The 25,804-nt window shown below is 42.8% G+C and overlaps 1 protein-coding gene across 7 annotated transcripts in view; it reads right to left on the bottom strand.

The window, feature by feature from the left end:
* Positions 1-25,804, bottom strand: part of LOC141265445 (uncharacterized) — a 124,302-nt gene that overhangs the window by 29,904 nt on the left and 68,594 nt on the right. For all 7 annotated transcript variants that reach the window (XM_073678564.1, XM_073678565.1, XM_073678562.1 and 4 more), the window contains 4 exons: positions 25,009-25,116; positions 19,905-19,971; positions 17,729-17,902; positions 13,700-13,891 (listed from right to left, as the gene is read on the bottom strand). In XM_073678564.1, the coding sequence (XP_073534665.1) occupies positions 13,700-13,891; positions 17,729-17,902; positions 19,905-19,971; positions 25,009-25,116 (541 nt within the window). The remainder of the gene's footprint in view (positions 1-13,699; positions 13,892-17,728; positions 17,903-19,904; positions 19,972-25,008; positions 25,117-25,804) is intronic.

Raw genomic sequence — 25,804 nt, 5'->3', positions numbered from 1 at the left:
CTGGCCTCCACAGTCACCAGACCTGAACCCAATCGAGATGGTTTGGGGTGAGCTGGACCGCAGAGTGAAGGCAAAAGGGCCAACAAGTGCTAAGCATCTCTGGGAACTCCTTCAAGATTGTTGGATGACCATTTCCGGTGACTACCTCTTGAAGCTCATCAAGAGAATGTCAAGAGTGTGCAAAGCAGTCAAAGCAAAAGGTGGCTACTTTTAAGAACCGTAGTTTTGAGGCCTTCAGTGTGAATGTACAATTTTCATAGTCATGAAAATAAAAAAATCTTTAAATGAGAAGGCGTGTACAAACTTTTGGTCTGTACTGTACATACATATACACACACATATATACATACCTATATACACACACACACACACACACACACACACACACACACACACACACACAGACCAAAAGTTTGGACACACCTCATTTAAAGATTTTTCTGTATTTTCATGACTATGAAAATTGTACATTCACACTGAAGGCATCAAAACTATGAATTAGCACATGTGGAATTATATACTTAACAAAAAAGTGTGAAACAACTGAAATTATGTCTTATATTCTAGGTTCTTCAAAGTAGCCACCTTTTGCTTTGATGACTGCTTTGCACACTCTTGGCATTCTCTCATCTTTAAATGAGAAGGTGTGTCCAAACTTTTGGTCTGTACTGTATACACACACATATATATATGTATGCGTGTGTATGCGTGTATGCGTGTGTGTGTGTGTGTATATATATCAAAAAAATAAAGGGATCACTTAAACAGAATATAACTCCAAGTAAATCAAACTTCTGTGAAATCAAACTGTCCACTTAGGAAGAAACACTGATTGACAAGCAATTTCACATGCTGTTGTGCAAATGGAATAGACAATAGATGGAAATTATTGGCAATTATCAAGACACCCTCAATAAAGGAGTGGTTCTGCAGGTGGGGACCACAGACCACATCTCAGTACCAATGCTTTTTGGCTGATGTTTTCGTCACTTTTGAATGTTGGTTGTGCTTTCACAATCGTGGTAGCACGAGACGGACTCTACAACCCACCTAAGTTGCTCAGGTTGTGCAACTCATCCAGGATGGCACATCAATGCGAGCTGTGGCAAGAAGGTTTGCGGTGTTTGTCAGCGTAGTGTCCAGAGGCAGGAGGCACTACCAGGAGACAGGCCAGTACACCAGGAGACATGGAGGGGGTCGTAGGAGGGCAACCACCCAGCAGCAGGACTGCTACTTCTGCCTTTGTGCAAGGAGGAGCACTGCCAGAGCCCTGCAAAATGACCTCCAGCAGGCCACAAATGTGCATGTGTCTGCACAAACGATTAGAAACCGACTCCATGAGGGTGGTATGAGGGCCTGACGTCCACAGATGGGGGTTGTGCTCACAGCCCAACACCGTGCAGGAGGCTTGGCATTTTCCACAGAACACCAGGATTGGCAAAGTCGCCACTGGGGCCCTGTGCTCTTCACAGATGAAAGCAGGTTCACACTGAGCACATGTGACAGACGTGACAGAGTCTGGAGACTCCGTGGAGGGCGATCTGCTGCCTGCAACACCTTCAGCATGACCGGTTTGGCAGTGGGTCAGTAATGGTGTGGGGTGGCATTTCTTTGGAGGGCCGCACAGCCCTCCATGAGCTCGCCAGAGGTAGCCTGACTGCCATTAGGTACCGAGATGAGATCCTCAGACCCCTTGTGAGACCATATGCTGGTGCGGTTGGTCCTGGGTTCCTCCTAATGCAGGACAATGCCAGACCTCATGTGGCTTGAGTGTGTCAGCAGTTCCTGCAAGATGAAGGCATTGAAGCTATGGACTGGCCCGCCCGTTCCCCAGACCAGAACCCGATTGAGCACATCTGGGACATCATGTCTTGCTCCATCCACCAACGTCACATTGCACCACAGACTGTCCATGAGTTGGCGGAGGCTTTAGTCCAGGTCTGGGAGGAGATCCCACAGGAGACCATATGCAACCTCATCAGGAGCATGCCCAGACGTTGTAGGGAGGTCATACAGGCACGTGGAGGCCACACACAATACTGAGCCTCATTTTGACTTGTTTTAAAGGACATTACATTAAAGTTGGATTAGCCTGTCGTGTGTTTTTCCACTTTAATTTTGGGGGTGACTCCAAATCCAGGCCTCAATTGGTTAATAAATTTGATTTCCTTTGATTTATGTTATTTTGTGTCAGCACATTCAACTTTGTACAGAACAAAGTATTCAATGAGAATATTTCATTCATTCAGATCTAAGATGTGTTATTTGAGTGTTCCCTTTATTTTTTTGAGCAGTGTGTGTGGTGTATATGTATATTTAATAAATACACACACCTCAAAAAAATAAAGGGAACACTCAAACAACACATCCTAGATCTGAATGAATGTGTGTATATATTATACATACATACACACATACACAGTATATACTCGAGTATAAGCCAAATTTATCAGCACATTATTGGTGCTGAAAAAGCCCCCCTCGGCTTATTTTCGTGTATAAAAATTCTGGTGGTGGGGGGCTGCGGCGGAGCGGGGAACACGCAGTAGCCGCAGCTACCACGTGTGCCCACTGCTAAATGTATATAACTATTCACACTTCTCCACGCCCATGGGAGTGGAGAAGAGTAATTATGCATTTTCTTTAATAGCAGGTACAGTGCTCGCTATTAAAGAAAATGCATATTCACTCTTCTCCACGCCCATAGTCCAGGAGTGTAAAGGAGTGAATATCCCCGCAGCTCACCTCGGAATCGGAGGGCGCATGGCAGTGACATCATGCGCTGCTCAGATGCCTGCTGGCAGACAGGACGCAGAGTTGGAGCAGAGGTGAGTAAGGAAGGTGAGTAGAAGTGTTTATTTTTTTTTCATGTGTGCAGTGATGGGGAGCCATACCAGGATTGGGGATGAGGGGGCAATGCGTACCAGGATGGGGAAATTTACCAGTAGCTGCTGAATTCCCACCCTAGGCTTGTACTCGAGTCAATAAGTTTTCCCAGTTTTTTGTGGTAAAATTAGGTGCCTCGGCTTATACTTTATATGTTTTTTTATTTCATTGCATTTTCTGTTTTCTTGCACACCTGCTAAGTGCACATTATTTTCAGCCAGGGCTGTGGAGTTGGTAAGCCAAACCTCGGACTCAGACTCAATTTCCTTGACACAGACTCCAACTCTGCCTCCCTCATACATGACTCATGTTTAAGTGATAAATTTACTGTAGCACAGATTCATCTCAGCTAAAACTCCAGACCCTTAGATCAGGAATAGGACAGACATTCATAACTTTCCCAAATTGTTATGAAAAAAAATATTCCCCACAAACTGCATTGAACTACTGAACCCAATTTATTATATATTTTAGGAGTTGGTCCATTTTATATCAACTCCGACTCCACAGCCCTGTTTTCAGCTTCTGTGATTCGCCATGTTTAGCTTAAAACAGGACCATGGTCATTTCATTACTATGCTATGATTAAGGGCGTCTAGGACGCCGGAAAGGCATCAGTTTTTAATCTTTGCATGTCGGTTTTTATGGTATAAAGAAATAAAATAGTGCTTTTATTTTACCTTTTACCTGAGGAAGTGCCGCTCTTTTCACTTTTCCGTAGTCAGCCAATGTTTACTTTGTATGCATCACTAATTTAAAACTGTACTAATCCTAAATGCCATCTCAGGTGTCCAAGACAAGATGGTAAACTTGGGAAAAATCACAAAAATAAATGTTTCACATACTGCTGTACTTTCTTTTCTTCACTAAAACGCAGCAAAACCTGATACCTATGTTCACACTAGGCGTTAGTTTTACCACCCATTACTTTCAAATGGGTGAAAAACGCTGAAGTGACATGCTCTATTGTGCAAAAAAGCATGCAAAGCACAATATACTTTTGACACTGTCGGGGTAAAAGAGAATATATATATTTGTAACTTTTATACTTTTGTAATTTTTATACGCTTTTTTGCTAATGTACTAACCACCATTTTGTGTCATATAACAATAAGCTTTCCTTGCTACGTAATACTCAAATCGAAACTTAAACTAAGACAGTTCCAGTGTTGCCAAGACTTATTTCAGAGAAACGAAACAAGATTATAAGCTGACGGCTGCAATATCTGCCCAGAGACTGAGATAAGGAGATGTGGACCAATCAGGAGTGGCCAGACATTGGACTTTCATGGCTTACCCCGCTCCGGACAACCTCTTTCCCCTCCCATTATGTAGTGTATTTAGATTTGTGCATGTAAAAAATAAATTCAGAACATTGCTGAGGACGTTGTCTGTAGTAGCCTTCTGAGCATGCTCTGAGTTTGAACCAGCTTGTTGTCTGACTCATTCTTTGAATGGTTGACCCATGCTCATAGTGTGAATTTGGAGTGACTGGAGGACGAGTGGAATGTCATCACGACCCCCACAAATGGCGCCCAACGTGGGGCGTGGCTAGCGGTACGCCGCCCTCCCGGACCCATATTGCTGACTTCCCTGGTGGTGACCGCGGTGGCTGAATTTGAGGCCTGATCAACCTCCATCGAACACGGTAAGTTGAGATGTATTTTATATGTCTCACTTGCCTGTGTGTCAGCCGCAGCGGTTCCTGTGGGATTGTCAGGTTGGATCTGGGTGGGTGACCGGTCGAGTGGTGAGACCTTGGGCGTCCCGCACCACGTCCTGAACCAGCAAGTGTTAAAACGAGTGACGTCGCATGCCTGCGCGTGCTCGTGTGCACACCAGCTCCTCCTCCCCCGGTCACTGTACTTTTCTTAGATAGCTGCCTCCCGTAACTGATAGTCGAAGTTTCAAAGCATTCCTGAATTGTAGTGTAAAGGAGGTGTTGTGCTGTCAGAATCTGTGACGAATTGAGGAGTACTCTTCGTCTAACACAGAGACTGCTGTAAAGTCAAGGTTAGGAAACAGTGTATTGAGGAGTACTCTACACTGACGGGTGGTGCCGTAGTAGGAAGGAAGACGAATTGAGGTGTACTCTTCGTCTTATACAGAGAAACCTCATAAGGAGGGGTTCTGCTGTAAGGGTCTGTGACGAATTGAGGTGTACTCTTCGTCTTATACAGAGAAACCTCATAAGGAGGGGTTCTGCTGTAAGGGTCTGTGACGAATTGAGGTGTACTCTTCGTCTTATACAGAGAAACCTCATAAGGAGGGGTTCTGCTGTCAGTCAGGGTGCCGTGGTGAGTCGTACTGTAAAGTCGCCATTCAAGGTTAGGGAAGGGACGGATCGAGGTGTACTCTCTGTCTTATCAGTGTATTGAGGAGTACTCTACGCTGAGGAGTGGCGACCTGTAGACTGCACCAGTGATCTGAGTCGCGACAGATCATTGCATTCTATAAGAAAATGTTGTGTATATTTAAATTTGAAAGATCTCGTAAGTTGTGGAATGCTGCTGTAGGAGTTAAGCCAATTAGTGGAGTTACGGGAAGGCAAGAAGGCAAGAAGAATGTTAGGAATTTGTATAACATGATAAGCTTATCCAGTACAGGCAGGCTTTAGTTTTCAGTGTAGAAAGAATGTGTGATACAGAAGTTGGGAAAGTTGGGTGAGGATTTTTGCACCAGACTCAAGCACATCTTAGAGTAGATGGTGCAGGGGGGAACAGAGAATGCCGAGCCTTTGTTCGGATACATGAAAGCTGCAGAATGTGATTTGTTATGTGCCCCCAAAATGGCCGTTGCACCTTTGATGCCTGTCACTACACTGAGCCCTCAGTCACCACCCTATAATGGCGCCGACGCCAAATTACCGGAGGGGTGGACGTGTCGGGTGTGTAGAGAGCAAAACCCACTCTGGGCGGGCCGCCCATGGCACGATGCCCAGCCTGCCCCCAAGAATAATCCCACCCCCACTCCCACCTCCTCCCTCCAACGGCCATCTTGCTACACCTCTTACTTGTTGTGGGAGGCCCGGAAAGCCCCAATCCGGCCTATATCCACTACTAGATCCGTCCGGTGCATATTACCAGCCACCAGCACAGGTGGAAAAGCCCGCAGTCCCAGAGCACCCATCTGAAACTAATGTGACACCCTCTGCTCCAGTCCACGATGCTGAGACGCTTCCCCTGTTTCCTATGGGAGTCACCCACAACCCTGGGGATATCCTCCTCAACTCCCCAGAATTTCAGGCCAGACTGCTCTCCCTCCGCCAACATACTGTTACTCAAGACGATACGGAGCCAGATGAGGGATGGGCTCAAGATACTCCAGCCCCCCCCCCCTCCTTTACCCCATACGTCTCCTATGGCATCCTCCACCCCATATCCATTACCCGTACTCCGGCCCTTGCTCCAAGCAACTGCTGAAAGAGCACCACCCCTCAGCCCCTCAGAAGTCTGGGACCCCTGCCGCTCCCGTAATCTAGTAGACCCATCAGGACGCCCTGTCACTCTGTCAATAGGCTATGGTGACATCCTTACACATCGGGTGGGGGCCATAGTCAACCCTGCAAACACCTGTATGAGCCATGTTGGAGGATTGGCTCGCAAAATTTCCCTTGCTGTTGGTTCTACTCTGGCTGCAGAATGCCAGGCTCACTTAGCCGAAAACGGAGAGCTTTCAAAAGGCCATGGTTTCCACAAAAGCAGGACCCCTTAGTACGTATGAATCCGGCCTAGAATACATGAAACAGTTAAAAGCCTGGGCTCAGGATCGCTTGTCAGATCAAGCTGGGTCTGTACAAGATGTTCAACAAAACCCTGATGAATCTGTGGAAAAATATGCTGCAAGACTCAGCATGCATTTTGAGGATCTCGGATACAGTCTTCACGTCAGGACGCAGGCCGCCCTGTCGGTTCAGGCCCTAGTAGATGGCCTACAAGACGCTCTCAGAGATGAAGTCCTGAGAGTACGGCCCGAGATTCGTTCTTCTTCTTTCAACGACGCGGTGGACATCGTTAAAGCTTTCCAAAAATCAATGCTAAAAATGGAAAAAGATACTAAGCCAAAGAAGAAAGCCGCACCTGCCATGCTATATCAAGCTCAAGAAAGCTACCCACCCCCTGGCAACCAACATGGAATCAAGTGGGTAATGGTTAAAGGCACAGGTGATGATACTCCTCCCACATATAGAAAACAAGACAGAAGAGATGACAAGGGATCATCTAGAAACAGAAGACAATCTCGTGATTCTGAAGGATGAATGTTATGTTGGGAGTGTGGTAGCCTTGACCACATCCTCAGAGACTGTCACTTTACAGGTGGACCATCAACCACTGGAGTTACAGGTGGACACTGGGGCGGCCACATCTGTCATTTCCTCTGCACAGCTCCCTCCTTCTGTATCCCTATCACCGGATACCCTCACCTGTGTTGGGGTAGAAGGCCAACATATTTCTTCTCCACTCACAGTCCCTGTGTCTGCAGGACCGTTCACCGGAGTACTCACAAGATTCTTGGTCTCTGAAACTTGCCCTGTCAACCTGTTGGGAGCCGATCTCTTAGAGCGGATGAAGGCAACAATTACCTTCGGAAACCATGGTATGGAGCTTCTTTTGCGGGACCCTCATTCCAAACAAGGGACTGAAGACCGCGGTGTTCTTAAAGCCTTCCCTCTCATGATGATGACCATACAACCTCACAGTTCCCTCACTCTCTGTGGTCCAGCGGGCCAGAGGGCGTTGGCCTCCTGCAGGTTCCCCCGGTCCAGGTACACCTCAAGCCTGGACACAGGTACCCACGGTTGCCACAATACCCCCTCAAGGCTGCACAAGAACAAAGCTTGAGTACCCAAGTCGCTTCCCTCCTGGAATCAGGAGTCCTTGTCAGATGTGTATCTCCATGCAATACACCCCTCTTTCCTGTAAAAAGGAAAACCGCTCCGGGAGAGCCTCCAAGATACCGGTTGGTTCAGGATCTCAGAGCCGTCAATGCAGCTACCATTTTAGAAACTCCAGTGGTACCCAACCCAAACACCCTCTTGTCTCAGCTGCCTCCAACGGCCACTTTGTTTACGGTGTTAGATCTGGCCAACGCCTTTTTCAGTATACCCTTACATGAAGATTCGTGGTTTCTTTCTGCCTTCACCTTTCAAGGAGCACAGCTTACATGGACCAGGACTCCGCAAAGAGCCCAGAACTCTCCTAACCAATTCACTCATTCTATGAAGTCTATTCTGGAGCCATGGGTTCAAGAGAACCCTCAGGTCACCCTTCTACAGTATGTGGATGATCTTTTACTCTGTGGCACTGAAGAAAATTTGCCAGAGATGTCAGTATCCCTTCTCTGGTTTCTTCACTCAGCTAACTGTAAAGTCTCGAAAGGCGAAGTCCAATGGTGTCTGCCCAAGGTCATTTTCCTCGGACATTGTATATCACAAGGTGCTAGACATCTGACTGAAGAAAGAAAACAAGCCATCATGGATATCACCTTCCCAACCACCTACTCCGCTATGCAGACTTTCCTTGGCCTCATCACTTACTGCAGGCAATGGATCCCTGATGCCTCAAAGCTCATGCAACCTCTGTACGACTGTCTCAAGAATGAAGGCTCAGTTTGGCTTCATGCTGAAGATCCACGTGTTTCTCATCAACACAGACTATGTTTTGACCGTCTTAAACAGGCTGTTGTCTCTGCCCCGGCCTTGGGCTTACCAGACTATACTCAGCCATTTCACTTTTTTGTCTCGAAATCGGAAGGTCATGCCTCTGGAGTTCTAGCACAACGCTATGATCATAAGTATCGGCCTTTGGGCTACTACTCAGCCCGCCTGGACCCTGTCGCCCGAACTGCCCCCATGTGCCTTAAGGCGGTCCACGCTGCTCACATTCTCCTTGACAAGTCAGCTGATATCGTCCTTGGCCATGATCTCTCAGCTGTTCTGCAACAAACATCTCCGAAACATCTCACCAACCAAAGACACCTGCGGCTGCAGTGTTCCCTATTGTTGCCCTCCAATATAACATTTACCAGATGTCTGACTATCAATCCTGCCACTTTGCTTCCACCTTCTAGGGGGGAAGGTGAAGAGGGTGAAGATCCATTGGTGGAACCTCATGATTGTATAAAAATTTTGCAGGAAGAGACTTCTGCTCCAGAGAATATGGTGGCACATCCGCTCGCAGACCCTGCCTTGCACCTATGGACTGATGGATCCCGTTTCGCAGACCCTCAAGGGAAGTTCCACACGGGATATGCTGTCACAACGGACCTAACAGTCCTCAAGGCTGAAGCTCTACCACCATACATGTCTGCACAAGAAGCTGAACTTGTGGCTCTCACAGAGGCCTGCCACCTGGCAGCAGGAACAAAGGCGAATATGTATATACCGATTCAAGGTATGGACATGGAATTTGTAATGATTCTGGACTCTTGTGGAAGTCTACAGGATTCATCACAGCTGCAGGTACACCAGTGAAACATGTCTCATGGATTAAGGCCCTAATGAAGGCCCTGGAACTACCCATTCAGGTTGCTGTTATCAAGGTCAAGGCTCATGGAAGACTAGAATCCAGAGAAGCCAGGGGCAACCACCTAGCTGACCAAGCAGCCAAGACTGCAGCAGTGGAGAATGTGTCATCAAAGTGGCAGGAAAAGGAAGAAGAGATGGGAGAGACTCTGCAAACCGTAGCTGTGGCGCTCACTAGAGCAAGAGCCAAGGAACAGCCGGCGGAAGACCATACAAGTCCAGCGGAGACACGAGTGGAATCCAGGGGGGTCAGGATGCCTAAAGAAAAATTGTGTGAGGAACAAAGGAAGACCCCCCACTGAAGAAGTCAAGCAATGGAAAGCGGCAGGAGCTGTGCTGGCAGGTTGCAAAGATTCAAAGGTCAACTCGACTCTTTACCAAGTGGATGGGAAGCCTTGCTTGCCTGGACGCATGTACTCAGCTGTGGCAGCATGGGCTCACGGGCCTACACACAGAGGAAAGAATCAAGCTTTGGCATGTATCAAGAAACTGTACTTTGCACCCGGAATCTCTTCCACTGTGACTGCATACTCAAAATCCTGCTCTGTCTGCGCTACCTGCAACCCAACGTGTATGGCACGGGTCCCTCTTCAACATCTGGCTAAACCAGACTACCCTTGGCAGAGAATACAAGTCGACCATATCCAAATGCCTAAAGCAGGAAAATAGGAGTACGTTTTGGTAGCCGTGGATATGTTCTCAGCCTGGCCCGAGGCCTACCCGGTTGTCAACATGACTGCTAAAGTCACAGCCAAGAAACTGATCACCGAAATTGCCTGCAGATTTGGAGTTTCCCCAAGTCATAGAATCGGATCAAGGACCAGCTTTCACAGCAAATATCTACGAAGAACTCTGGAACATGTTGGGAACAGATTTGGGCCTCCACACTCCATACCATCCTGCCAGTTCAGGCAAAGTGGAGAGGATGAATCCCACACTCAAGACCCAGCTCTTGAAAATGACCTAAGATCATCCCCTCCCCTGGCCCGACCTACTCCCCATAGTATTGTATCATATCACACACACTCCTCAGGCCAAACATGGGCTGACTCCCTATAAAATTTTGTTTGGGACCCCACCCAAGATAGGAGAGATTAGGCCCCAAGAGTTGTCTGAAACACATGATAGAGTGGTAAAATTTGTGATTGCCTTGTCTAGAGAATTGACTAACACCCGCTCTCCAGTATCTGCTTCTCTCCCAGAATCTACAGGTGATGCAGTACATGATTTCATCCCAGGCGATCTAGTGTATGTGAAGAAGTTTGTCCGGAAAGACTGCCTCCAGCCGCGGTTCGAGGGACCGTACACTGTGCTTCTCACCACCCCGACGGCTCTGAAGCTTGAGGGCAAGAGCACCTGGATTCACGCCTCCCACTGCAAGAGAGACAGAACGAGTCTATAAAAGATGACTACCTTCTTCTATATCCTTTCCATATGCTTACTGTCTGTCCCAGGGTGGACAGCTACCACACAGGGGTAGATACCTCCTTCTTCTCAGGTTGGTTGGGAGGGCTCAAGGGATTCCTCCAACAAGTTTGTCTAGTAATGGGAGGCCTACTAGTATTGGGCCTGGTGGTCCTGTGCTGCATAGTCCCCTTATATAGAGAAATATACTCCTTTGAACAAGCCTGACCAGACCCCCCCCATGATAAAGTCCAATTGAAAGATTCAGTTTAGGATCAGTTGGGAGAACTCCATGTGTCATTCAGGATAGGGCTCGATTGTCTGGGGGCGTCCCATAAGGGGGCAGCTTCTAAGATGATTGGGTGAAGAAATCCACCTCCCCTCTCCCCACACATGGACAGTCTCAAAGGCCCCGAAGCAAAGGAAAGGTTAGTGTTTAGGGGGGGAATGTCGGGGTAAAAGAGAATATATATATTTGTAACTTTTATACTTTTGTAATTTTTATACGCTTTTTTGCTAATGTACTAACCACCATTTTGTGTCATATAACAATAAGCTTTCCTTGCTACGTAATACTCAAATCGAAACTTAAACTAAGACAGTTCCAGTGTTGCCAAGACTTATTTCAGAGAAACGAAACAAGATTATAAGCTGACGGCTGCAATATCTGCCCAGAGACTGAGATAAGGAGATGTGGACCAATCAGGAGTGGCCAGACATTGGACTTTCATGGCTTACCCCGCTCCGGACAACCTCTTTCCCCTCCCATTATGTAGTGTATTTAGATTTGTGCATGTAAAAAATAAATTCAGAACATTGCTGAGGACGTTGTCTGTAGTAGCCTTCTGAGCATGCTCTGAGTTTGAACCAGCTTGTTGTCTGACTCATTCTTTGAATGGTTGACCCATGCTCATAGTTTGAATTTGGAGTGACTGGAGGACGAGTGGAATGTTATCACGACCCCCACAACACAAAAACCAATGTGTGTGCATGAGATTTCTAAAATCTCAGACTTTGCTGGTATAAAACGCAGCTGAAAATTTGCATTAAAAAAAGCATCAAAAAAAAGGTTAAAATGTCTAGTGTGAATATACCCTAAGGCTCTTGTGGCTAAACATATGCAAATCGCAATAGTCATGTTCCAGGTTTTTGTTGAAAGCCTTTCCAGAATGGTAGAGGCCAGACTACTCTGACCAGCTTAATTAGAAATGGCAAGTTTTTTGACATTTTAAAACAAGCATAGGTGTATAAAATGTATAAGGTGTCCATGTACTTTGACCCAATCAAGTGGATGAAGTTACAGATTATAGTTTTAATACATCTGTATTTTTCCTATTCTTGGTAATGTTACTTACTTTGATTTTGGACTCCAAATTGTATTTTTGTAAAACAAGTTGTTATAGATGGTTTAAGAGTGTCAGCGGTTAAGATAATGTTGCATCTAAACATACCTTCGTATTTCATTCATTAAAATGCGACACAAGTACGATGATACCCAGAAGGTATGTATGTAGGCAACGTCATTGGCTGCTCACCTCCAAATAAAGTAAGTGGCACTGGATAAACCATTTAAACGCTTGACTCTGCAGCCAATTTTCATTTGCTTTAATCTCATCTTTTTTTCTTCTCCCAAGAGCCATAACTTATTTTTCCATCAATATAGCTGTTGGTGTGTTTTTTTGCAGGAGGAGTTGTTTTGAATTCACAAGTGGAGGGAAATAGGTAGAAAAGAGCCAACTTTGGGAGTGGGGGGTGGTTCCTTTTATGGCAATCATTGTATGCTTAAAAAGGATCTGGAAACATGACTTACCAGGGCAGCATTACTACAGCGATACCAAAGTTACATATTTTATTCCATTTATTTCAATTTGTGAGAAATTCGGAGAGGTTTGTAAAAAAAAAATAATACTTTTTGTTTATGTGGTTATTTTCCAAGATCTGTAATACAGGGTGGGCCATTTATATGGATACACCTAAATTAAATGGCAATGGTTGGTGCTATTAACTTCTTGCTTGTGGCACATTAGTATATGGAAGGGGGGAAACTTTTCCAGATGGGTGGTGACCATGGCAGCCATTTTGAAGTCGGCCATTTTGGATCCAACTTTATTTTTTTCAATGGGAAGAGGGTCATGTGACACATTAAGCTTATTGAGAATTTCATAAGAAAAACAATGGTGTGCTTGGTTTTAACGTAACTTTATTCTTTCATGAGTTTTTTACAAGTTGGATCCAAAATGTCCGACTTCAAAATGTCCGCCATGGTCACCACCCATCTGGAAAAGTTTTCCCCCTCTCATATACTAATGAACCACAAACAGGAAGTTGATATCACCAACCATTCCCATTTAATTTAGGTGTATCCATATAAATGGCCCACCCTGTACTTTAAATTTTTCCATCAATAGTGCAACAATGTGAAGGCTTTTTTTCTCTTAACGAGGTGGTGAGCACAAAAATCACAATCCCAGCGGTTTCATTTTTTTCTCGCATGATGACGCTTACAATATGGGTTAATTTTGTATGTTATATTGGACTTTTATGGAGGTGGCAAAACTATTTTTTTTCTTTACTTTATTAACAGGGAAAAAAAATATTTACTTTATTTTTCAGTTTCTTTAGGGGACTTGAACCTGTGATCGTTCATACTACATACCACAGTATATACTGAAAATTCGAGTTCGATATAGATGCTGGCTATATAATATAGCCAGCATCTAGCACGTGTGGAAGGAGCTCAGCTTCTTAGCTCCCTCCATACATGCTCTCCCCAGCACTGGCATACATGTATGTGATTTTGCACTAAGGGGGTTAGGGAATGTTATATTTCATTTATTCAAACAAGACAAATTAACATTTACACGCAAAACTGATTTTCATACTTGCCTGTACTAAGTTTTCTAATACGCTTTGCTCGGATTTCTTGTACACGGTCAGTATTGACATTTGTCCATTCACAATATGATGATGTGGTCTCACTGAAATTGTTACTGGCCCCTACTTTTTCTTTGTCTGGGTGAGGAGTAGGAGAGTCGATGTGTTCTTGTACATTTTCATTTTTTGCTTCATTCTCAGAACCTTATAAAAGTGAACCAATCAATATTTACAATGCAAAAATAGTAAGGAGAAAAACACTAATGTAAATCAGTTTAAAAAACTTTTGGTAGTCAAGAGCATGAAAACTAAAGCTCTGCTGAGGATTAAGGCAATAGAGCATGAAAAGTTGAGTAAGCTCTCTGGTTAGTATGGCCTTCAGTAAATGCTTTAAAAAAAAAAAAAACACACTAATGCAGGTTTTTAACCATTAGACAAAGCAAGTAGGTATTTTCTGTGATGTACAGTTGCAATCTGAATTATTTAACCCCCATAGCAAGTTAGGCTTATTAGCAAAATGTACAAGCTTTCTATTATTTGCAATAGACCAAATTAAACAAAAACAATTTAAATATCTCAATACCATTAACAGGTGGTTTCTCCAAATTCATCACATAATGCCACTTTTAAATGAGCACTGTAGTCTCAGAATTGTTCAACTCCTTCATGACAATCGTCTATTACTTAATAGAGTACTATTTGGCTGTTATGACCTACTGCAAACATGATACAGTGCCTGGCACCAACTTCTGTCAGAGTTCCCGAGGAATCTAATACCATTGTTCACGGGCAATAGCCTATAGTTCAGATACAAACTTTTCCATGGGGTTAAAGTAAGGCAGCTGACAGTCACTCCAGAATCATCTTCTGAAACCACACCTTGGTGGACGTTGAGGAATGATTACTGTTCTGCTGTAATCGCCAATGATGCCCAAGCTTCACCTTCTGCTCTCAGTACCCAAGGAAACAAAGCAGCCCCATTTTATTGTAGCTCCTTTGCCATGCTTCACTGTAGACAGGGTGTTATTTTCAGTGTATGTTTCATTCTTCCTTCAGATATGCTGCTAATCCAAAGATCCAGTTTTATTTAATTACTCCATAGAACAGAATCCTCAAACTGCTGTGACTTATATGGTTTTGAGTGATTAGAGACAGCTTTCTGGTGCTTTGGGATTGGAAGAGGTAAATCTTTACTTTGCAACTGAAACCTCAGCCTCAGCGGCTACATACTGTTGCTGCAGGCCTTTTGCAGAAACGTGAGGATTTTTGACCACCTGCCTCCTCAGGAATCTGGGGGTAGCTGGTGTTATCGTCCTCTTTTTGCAGATCCAGATAGTATAGCCACTGTTTCTTTAACTTTGAATTTGCATACTATGCTTCCAATTGTATTTCTGGGAATATTCAATCCTCCTCGCTTGTGTAAGGAAATCTGTTCACTTATGTATTCGAACACTCTTACCAACCCAAGGATATTAGTGAACTAGAGGCTCTTGCCTATGAGAAATGAGCCAAGATTCCTCAGGAACACTGTCAGGAGCTGGTGTGTGGCTCTGCATCACACCTGTAGCAGGCTATAACAGCCAAGAGGTGCTCCACTAAGTACTAAAGACGCTTATGAAGGGATTGAATAATTCTGAGACTGCAGTAGTCAGTAAATATGACATTTTTTCTGATGTTGGAGAACCTACTTGTTATATTAGTTAGGCAAAAGCAGGGAACAGCAGTCCTTGCTGAATAATCATCGCTCCTTCTCTGCAGTGACAGACATATCCTGGCACTGCAGCTCTGTAAATCTGAAGTACTTGATACAGCTGTTTTGATGCAAAGTGCTGATGCATAGAATGTTAAAACAAACGAATGAATGAGATATGGCCAGCGAGCCTAGTGAGTGCACCAAATGTAATATATGCTCTCAATTTCAATTTTCATACATCTGGCACATTAAGTACAATCTGCATCTATTATTATGTACCTTTGAACATTACTGATAAATCTGTTATTGTTTTTGACCCCATTTTTTCACTGTTATTCTTCAAGTTCACAGGCTGAATTATGTTCCATAGTTTAGACATATTTAGTAAATTAATTTTTGGCTTAGGATACGTTCAGATAGCCATATTAAAAAAAATTCCGGTCAGTCACGTTCTCAAATTGTTGGGTGTGCTTGTCCACATTGCAGAATCAGCCATCTATTGCATGTACTGGTCTGCTCCTTGAGGCTGATCATAATGCATGCTGAGATTTTTTTCCCACGCAGACCATCAGTGGATGATCAATTGTGGTACACTGGCATTGGTTAAACAGGCCATTTGCAACCAATTAGGGCACATTAATAAGTGGTTTTGATCTGTGTACTGTATGGGCAATGGACTGCACGTGAATCAAAAACTTGGAAGTCTGAGTGAGCAAAAATTCGTCTTACACATCTTTTGTATGGTTATTTTAGCTTCAAAGTCAAATAAAATAATTACCTGCACATGAATCCACCTAGTGATATAAATTTTAACAACCACCAAATACTTCCATAAAGAATCAATACAGATAAACTACCATGGGGCGCACGTGGAATAAACTAAAACAAAGTTAATAGCGTTAATGATGCTGAAAAAAGCCTACTACTGACAGCAACTTGAAAATCTACACATTCAGATACATGCATATAAAGCACTACAATGAATTTAAGGTGTAAAAGTTGCAGTTTGAGCTGTGTTTCAATGTATAAAGGGAAGTACGGCACTCCTGGTGTGTATCAGGTGCACGGATAGGGTTCCAATCCTTTACAAATACAAAAACTGTGGAATCCGGCACTCTTTTTATGATTTATTTAGAAGTATAGTGTATGACAAATTAAAGTTTCAGTCACACAGACCTTCCTCAGAACATACAGAATATTTATCTCCTATGCGAACAATGAGGGTTAAGATATTAATGGTTACCATTAGTAAGCGGATACAACATATAGAGGTCTCTCGACTTACTGACTTGAGATTTATAACCGACTCAACTATTGAAGTTTTTATTGCTTGAATTTTTAAGGATGCAATGCATTTAAATTTGATAGTCAAAAAGATGCTCATGAAAGATTGCTACTACTTACAGATCTACATAAAAGCAGCAAGACTTGTCTTAATTAAGAAGATAGCAACATGAAGGTTTCTCACTGAACTTCACGATGTAATATCCAAATTTTCCAGTTGCCTCCCCATCAAATGGTATACCAAGAGCAGTGTCCAATCACTGGATATCAAGACACATGCTCCAGGTTAAAGTGATGGTACAGGGCAGCCAGTTTGTGCATATAAATGATGCATGCAGTGCAAATATAATAGCTGGCAACAAATAGTATTCAACACTTCACTAAACAAGTTTCAAAATCATCTAAGTTCCTTTCTCAACAGTGATTTTATTTCCTCTGTGGGAATATTTTAACTCCGAATAGGAGTCAACAAAAATCAGATTAGTGGCAAACAGAATTGAAACTTCGCGAGATATAATCTTAACAGTAATATCAAGTAATATAAAATAAATCTATATAATGGGCACAGGAAAATGCAATATAATAGTGAAATAAAATAAGTAAAGCAGGCATTCACCCAACTTTTTTGCATTATAGTCTTAGATGTAACAAATGTACGGTGCCCTATAAAATGTAAGTGAACCACAACTCAAACTGCATCAACTTTATATACATTTGTTTGAAAGTGCAGATTTACAAGTTGCTGGCATTAGTTTTTTTCTCAAGCATTCCCATCATCGATCGTTTTATTTTGTTCAACAAGGGCCCCGTGGTAGTTTTTTTTTTTATCTATATTAATTTTTTATGTATTGATTTGGTTAGATTATTAAAATGGTTAACGATGTTTATTTATATAAAGTCAGTAATTATTTCATTTTAGTTTATATTCTAATCAATAACTGTGTGGATTTCAGAGTTTACCAGTCCACTGTAATCCACTTGCATTGGTGTTTAAAACCTATAGGGTCACCCCTGTTTATTAGTAGAGTTTTAATGTCTACCAAAGGGCAGATTACTTAAATTACCTGTGGAGAAAGTAACTTTGAGCAACATATCTTTGGATGCACTCCTTGATCGCTTCCTTTCTCTACCTTCCTCCGTGACAGAGTATTTATTGGATACTGAACGCACTTCATCCTTGCTGGATGGTCTAGATCCCTTTTCATACCATATAGACCTCTTTTTACTGCGACTGAAGTCTAGGAGAAATTCAAAATATTACCCAACCATGGTAAATATCATTGTATTATCAGAATACACAAGACTCATCATTACTACACTTAGGCCCAATGTAGCAACTGCACATCAGAACAGTCACTTTATTGTGCCTGAAGATGAGCATAGAAAAGTCGTTAAGAGTTTTATCCAGGAAACTCAGAATTTTTTTTCTAGGTTTTTTTCTAATCAGATTTCCATCCATCTGCCATCCGGTTGTCAATTTTTTAAATCCAAGTGCTGTCCGGTTTCATAAAAACTACATTAAAAACACATACATGATCACATAAAGTTTCCTAGGTTTATAAAATAGGTCTATGTGTAAAAAAAGCAGATGCCACTGATGGTCCATGTGGGATCTGATTTTTTTTTTTTCCCTTGCCCCCATATGCTTGAATGTTAGAGTCTCGGATGAAAAATAGTGCATACTGCGATATAGAGATAGATAGATATCTGAGACAGTCGGACCAAGAATGAAGTCATTCATCTTAACAGCCCTATTGAATAGTATTGGTCAGTGTGCTATGATTAAAAAAAATATATTTTTATATTTATACGCTTGTCTGACTATTTAGAAATGTCTAAGAGCTCATGCAAAGAACATTTTAGGTCAAGAAATTAAATGATTACTTTCATTTACAGGAATACTAAACCTAAACAGACGACTTGCCCTTTCTCCTAAAACAGTCTTGTAAATATTTTGCAAAGAAGACAAAGTGTCGATTTCTGCCTCACTCTTCACTGGCACTATAATATATGCGACTAATTAGGATTTCAGTCAATGGGGATCCGTGATACACTACTAAAAATCAGAATGCTTTTCACTTGGTTCTGTATCTTACGGATCCATTGCTTGAAGATGAATTTGAATTAAAAACACACACCTTTCAGGAGGTCTTTATTAGTTTGGAAAAATAAGTATTTCTTCAGTGTGGGGAGGGGGTGAGGGCTTTGGAAGGGGGAGAGTGAAACAAAAAACAGTTGGTTTCCCACAGATGATAAATTCACATAGGTGAGAATAAAGCCAAATGGTAAATACACATGTAACATCTGCTGCAGATTTCGAAAGCCGTTCTTCAGGTCAAGTAAAAAAAAAAAATTTCAATTTGTATATGAGATTTTTAACATCACAGATACGGCAAGCTGGTACTGTTTTACACTGTGGATAAAGCCTAAAATCCGCATTCGCTCTTACAGATTTCGGTCTAGCTGATTATCTCATTAATGTAAGACCTAAGGCTACTGTACAGTTTGATTAAGTATTATACAATCACCACTTGATTTTGCATAAGAACTGTTAGACTCGAAAAATTACACAGCCATAGCAATAGACAGCACCCGTTTTGCAGATGAAATAGTAGTTTCCCTACAAAATCAAGTGATTGCTTGTTAATAAAACGGTCAGCTTTGTTTGACCCTACTGCAAAACTTTGGGGGGAGGGAGGGGAGGGTGTTGAAAAGCTATTATCCTGCAAAATCAGGTGATTTGTCAACAAGTGATTGTGGCAGGCCATGACCAGGCTGCTGACCTCTTTTAAAAGTTTGTGTCACCCTGTTCCACACAGAGGAAGAAGGGTTACGAGCAGTATTGATGTTTTATCTACAGATCCCTGCTGAAATGCTGGCATGATTGGTAGGTATCGTGCCACTGTCCTGTCCAGTACCCATAGATGCGACATAATCTGCGCTGCTCTCACACAGATGTTGACTGGTGCGTTGCCAAACAGGTATCTGTAAGTACGACGTCATCAGAGTGGTTCATCTCCCAATGTGGAAGTAATCGTTGATTGACATAGCCTGGTTTTAATTTGCAAGGATCTGCAGGGCCATTAGCAGACAAAACAAAAAAAAAAAAAGAAAACCTCTGGGAAAACAAAAACATTTTCCTTTCAGCTCTATTAAATAAATTTTCCTTTACAAGATATCCTCTTTATTTTATATGGACTGGACAAGGACACACACAAATATACTTGGAAATCCAAATACCTGATCTTGAATATTTTCCTTCATGGGGGTCAGTGCTTTGCTCACGTTCACGTTTATAAGACTTTTCCTACACAATGAAATCAATTCATTAACATGCGAGTAGAAAATCAAAATGAACATTACATTTATTCTGTTTCCTTTACATTATTATTGGGGCTATATTCTTGCTGAGCTAATGCTTTTATAGCAGCCACTTGAACATGAGAAATCTTACGTAAAACCTTACTGATGTGCAAGTGCTGTCACTCAACCTCAGTCACTCTTCCCACAGACAGTTCTCAGCATAGTGATCCCCAGCTCTCTGCAGAGCAGGCAACAGAAATGGCTCCTATTGTTTTCTCTCAAGTGTAGAGGATGTTTAAGCAAAGAACTGGCTAACTAGAGGGTGACAGAATGTGTGCCCAGCAGCATTAGGCTCGGTTGAGTAGACATTTGTATACCAATCTGAACACCAGGTGGCGCCACATTAAGGAAATGCCATAACTGTACTCTATGTACTGTTAACCCCTTAACGACCTTGGGTTTTTGCGTTTTCATTTTTTGCTCCCCTTCTTCCCAGAGCCAGAACTTTTTTCATTTTTGTTCAATATGGCCACGTGAGGGCTTATTTTTTGCGGGACGAGTTGTACTTTTGAACGACATCACTGGTTTTACCATATAGTGTGCTGGAAAATGGGGAAAAAACTCCAAGTGCGGTGAAATTGCAAAAAAAAGTGCAATTCCACAGTTGTTTTTTGGGTCCTTTTTTTACCATGTTCACCGATTGCTAAAACTGACCTGTCAATATTATTCTCCAGGTCATTCAGAGTTCATAGACACCAAACACATAGGTTCTTTTTTAAGTGGTGAAAAAAAAATCCAAATTTTGCTTTAAAAAAAAAAAAGCGGCATTTTCAGAGACCCGTAGCGTCTTCAGTTTTCGGGATCTGGGACCGCGTGAGGGCTTATCTTTTGTGCGCCGGGCTGTCGTTTTTATTGATACCATTTTGGGGTAGATCCAATGTTTTGATCGCCTGTTATTGCAATGTTGCGGCGACCAAAAAAACTTAATTCTGGCGTTTAGAATTTTGTTCTAGTTACGCCATTTACCGATTGCATTAATTATTGTTTTTTATTGACAGATAGGGGGATTCTGAACGCAGCAGTACCAAATGTGTTTTTTTTTTTTTATTATTTTATTTTGAATGGGGCAAAAGGGGGGTGATTTAAACTTATCTTTTTTTAACATTTTTAAAAACTTTTTTTTTTTTTTTACTTACTGCTTGCTTCTATAGTCTCCATAGGAGACTAGAAGTAGCAGTTGTCTGATTGCTTCTACTGCATACAGGCAATGAGCAGATCACTTGTAAACAGCAGAAATGCTCACTTGCTATCAGCGCCGACCACTGGGTGACACTCATAGCAAGTGAGACATGACAACCACAGGGGTCTGCTGCAGACCCCGGGTTGTCATGCCCACCCATTGGTGACCCGTGATCACGTGATGGGGGTCACCGATGGGCGGGGCCTAGGACGCACTTCCCGGAAGAGCAAGCTAAATGCTGCAGTCAGAGATTGACAGCGGCATTTAACTGGTTAACAGCCGCGGGTGGAACGCGATTCCACCAGTGGCTATTGCAGGCACATGACAGCTGTAAGAATCAGCTGACATGTGCCTGATTCAGTGCGGGCTCAGCGCTGGAGCCCCCGCCTTTCCGACCTGGTGCGTACTATTACTGACCAGGTCGGAAAGGGGTTAAAAAGAGGTGGGGGGGGGGGGGGGGAGAGAGAGAAAAAAAAAAAGTGATCTTAAATGAACCGCAGCAAATCCGCAGGTATAAATATATTTGTGCATTTGCTGCATATTTGACTGAGTCAATGGGTCAAATACGCTGCAAAAACGCACAAAAGCATGGTACCCGGGCCGGCTGGGTAAGACTTTTCCCATCATCCGACCGCCGCTCTCTTTGATAACAGTGAGAGCGGCGCGGCTGAGGGGAGAAGCAGTCTCCTCTGCCGAGCCGGCGTGTACGCGCGGTGTGTGTGGGGGGTGGGGGAGGAGAAAAAAAAACATAAAAATCTGTTCAAATAGAAAACACTATTCTCACCTGTCCGGCGTCATCCCGATGTCCCCTGGAGGTACACTGACGGGAGCACGCTCGCTCCTGGCAGTGTACATCGCTGCTGCCGGAACTGAGGTCACCTGAGTTCATCAGCTGGAGATCAGCTGAAGAGCTCCAGGATCACTTCATGGCACCGATGCTGTATGGGAATTTTCCCACACAGCACTGATGCAGTAAATGAGGGCACCGGAGCTTATCGGCTGATCTTCAGCTGATGAACTCCGGTGACCTCAGCCTGCAGGACAGCCATGTACACCAACAAGAGTGATTACACTCCTGTCAGTGTACAGTGATATCTTCTACAGCAGTCACATCAGTGATTTATGTGGCTGCTGTAGAAGTGACCCGGATCTCCGTGGGCCAATCTGGATTACGTCATGACGACGGACAGGTGAGGGATATGGTTGTTTTTTATTTATTTTTATTTTTTTCAGGAGACTAAGGATTCGGGAATTAGCCGAATAATAAATGAGTTATTAAAACTGTGTGTAATTTTATTTCAATAAAAGACTTTATTCTGGCTGCGTCTTTCTTGAAAAACCGTCAAAAACTTTACTACGGGGTTAGTAACGGGGGCACCTTAAAGACGCCTCTCCATTACTAACCTGGGCTTCATGTCAGCCGCCAATACAAAGCTGACATTAACCCCAACCCTATTACCCCACTCGCCACCGCTACACGGCAGTGGGAAGAACAGAGGCCAAGCGCAACACACACACACAAACACTATTTGAAATGCAACAGACACATTCTTTAATCATTTAAAGTAACCAATATGTTCACCCCAGGTCTGACAGTAATCCAAGGGTTAAAGCAATGTCCCACGTTTCTTTTTTCAATATCTTTATTTAGCTCCAAAAAGCATTCATTGATGCACAGAAAAAGCATCAAAATCCGCATCAAAACCGCGCGTTTTTTTCTGCAGCGTCTTTTCTGCCAAGAGATGCAAAAACTATGCAGAAATTTCTGCAATCAAATCCTGAACGTGCACACATAGCCTTACAGAGAACCTGTCAGCAGGATTTAGCAATATGAAGCAAAGGCATGGCCATAATGGTGCGGTTAAGCTGATTAAACTAATTAATTTGGTCAAGAAATCCGATCAGTGATTATTGTTTAATCAGCTCCTAAAGTTTTCTTCTAAGGACGTCTTCTGTGCATCTTCGCCTGCCTACCATTTTCTTTTACAGCTCATTGATTATTCAGCGACCTGCCTCCCTTTTACTTTTCCGCACAGTCGCCATCATCCTTGGGGTGGGCGGCGCGTGCGCAGTGTGATTCCAGACTGTGTTCAATAAAATGATGCCGAAAGTGGCGCGTGCACAGATTGAGAGCTCGGCTTAATGAAGATGCCATTGAACAGAGATCTCAAACTTAAAGCTTAATTAGCATAACAGCGCCATTATGGCTATGCCTTTACTTTCTATTGCTAAATCCTGCTGACAGGCAGAAATACTCACAAACAAGCAACAACTGAAGTCAGCTGCAGTAAAGGCCTGTAAGGCCAACAAAGGAAGAAACCCAGATTTGGTGACATCCATGGCTTCCAGACTTCAGACAGTCATTGCCTGCAAAGGATTCTAGGAGGATTTGAAGAAAAATGGTTGCAATTCCTAAATGTTTTACGGGATATTTTTGTTCAACCCCTTTAATTAAACCTGAAAGTCTACACTTCAATTGCATCTCCGTTTCTTTTTAAATAAAAAAAAATTGTCATGCAGAGCCCAAATCACGAAGATTCGGTCATTTTCCAAATATTTCTGGACACAAATGTACATAGCAAATATTCTATACAATGGATGTAATATGTAATGGTGGGCCAAACCCTTTAAAACTAACGTTTTATGCAACTGTACAAATTTAAAGGGGTATTCCCATCTCCAAGATCCTATCCCAGTAAGTAGTAGGAATAATATTATTATTATTATTATTAATAATAATAATAATACCAAATACTTCCAATTAGAAATGTAGTTTAGTATTTTTGATTCGCTCTCTGTGACTATCCTCATGTGCAGGCAATACAGGACCTTAGGCATCCATGATTACGTTCACTGATATAGTGACAGTTAGCTAGCTGCTAGTGGTCGTAGCCGTGGATACCTAAGGTTCTGTATTGCCTGCACATGAGGAAAGAGACAGAGCGAATTTCATATACTATACTACATTTCTAATTGGAGGTATTTGCTAATATTATTTCACCTACTACAGATTGGGATAGGATCTTGGAGATGGGAATACCTCTTTAAGCTATTTAAGACAGATTTTAAGGTTGTGTAAAAAGCAGGAGGGGAGGTGAGAGCAACAAAACAAATCACAAAATAGGTAATTTGAACCATCATCACTAATAATGTTTAGAGCAATGGCTCCAACTGGACAACATCAGTTTACGGTTTAAGGGTATGTGCAGACAAACATTTAAAAAGGTCCATGTGCTGTAACTGTGGTCCACAGCCTACACAGACCAATTAGAGTATGTGCACATGATCTGTACAGGCAGCGCTTTGGAAGCAGCATACTTTGTTGCGTCCAGAGCGCTGCGTTATATGAATGCAGGTGAATCTGCATGTGTTCATTGAACCATGCGGATTCACCGCATTCAATACACTGTAGTGATCTAGTTTCTCTTGCGGAAACCAGCGACTCCGCAAGAGAAATTGACATGCTGCGGTCTGAAAAGACGCGCCGCATGTCCGTGGGTGATCCGCAGGTGCATGGAGACGCATAGTGGACATGGGATTTCTCCAAATCCCTTCCACTACATAACACGCAGTGTCAAACCCACAGTGGCTCCTGACAGTGTGCACATACCCTTAAAGTTAATATACTAGAGCACTTTATCATCCCCCCCCCTCCGTATTGAAAATTGAATTATTCACAAGTCTTTTCACTATTCTCAAACAAGTCACAATTTTACAAGGTTTAGGGATAAGCTCCATTAACCATAGCAGAGAACCAGTAGCGTAGATATTTAAAATAAAAAAACAACACACAACACATACTTGTCTTGGCTTGGTGTTCTGATTAAACACATTCACTGCTGCTTGCAGCTCCTCAGTCAGATCCAGAACCAGAGTAAACTCTGCTGGAGTTGTAATCACAAGTGTTTCCTTTGAATTAAAAACAAAACATTTTACAACCTTTTAAAATACTTCTGTAATGTCTACACAACTTGTCAGTCATACTACTTGCATTTCAAACAAAATAGATCAATAGCTAAGGTAGTATGCGGGAGTAAATTATTTTAACTACTTCTGGACTGCCATTAGACTACGAACACTTCAAGCTGCACTGATGTTTTAAAACATCAATTCAGAACAAGCAGCTTTCAGGAGATTGTGCAGTTGCAGAGGCGGGAGCAGGCTATCATACACAGAAGATATGATTTATTATCATATTTGCATTTCTGATCGCTGTACACACAATGCTGAAAAAAAAACTTCTACAATACAGTCTAGGGAGTGCTGAAGGTGCTGCCTCCTCTGACACCGTGATCATGTGATCGCTGAGTGTAAGGAGAGATCATGAGCTGATGGGTCCTAGGAGATCCAGTCAGCTCTGCTATGCATCCAGGAGGCCGAATGTCCCCTGTAACAGAGGCTAACAGCCCCACTTACAGGGAAAAAAAAAAAACGAAAAAAAAATAAATAATTAATTAGAAACAGAATTACCGGTAAGTAATTCTAAGAACCCTCCACGACAGCATTACAGGAGGTTGCTTCCCCATCCAAATTAGGGACAGGAAACACAAAGGTTTAAATAGCCCCTCTGTCCTCAGTGTTTTTCTAAAGGAGCACA

The sequence above is a fragment of the Phyllobates terribilis genome, unplaced genomic scaffold (genome assembly GCF_046119375.1).
Source record: "Phyllobates terribilis strain yellow unplaced genomic scaffold, ASM4611937v1 Scaffold_4__5_contigs__length_816908805, whole genome shotgun sequence".
NCBI lineage: Eukaryota > Metazoa > Chordata > Amphibia > Anura > Dendrobatidae > Phyllobates > Phyllobates terribilis.
The sequence above is the reverse complement of the archived record's forward strand: the minus strand, read 5'-3'. Positions and strand labels throughout refer to the sequence as shown.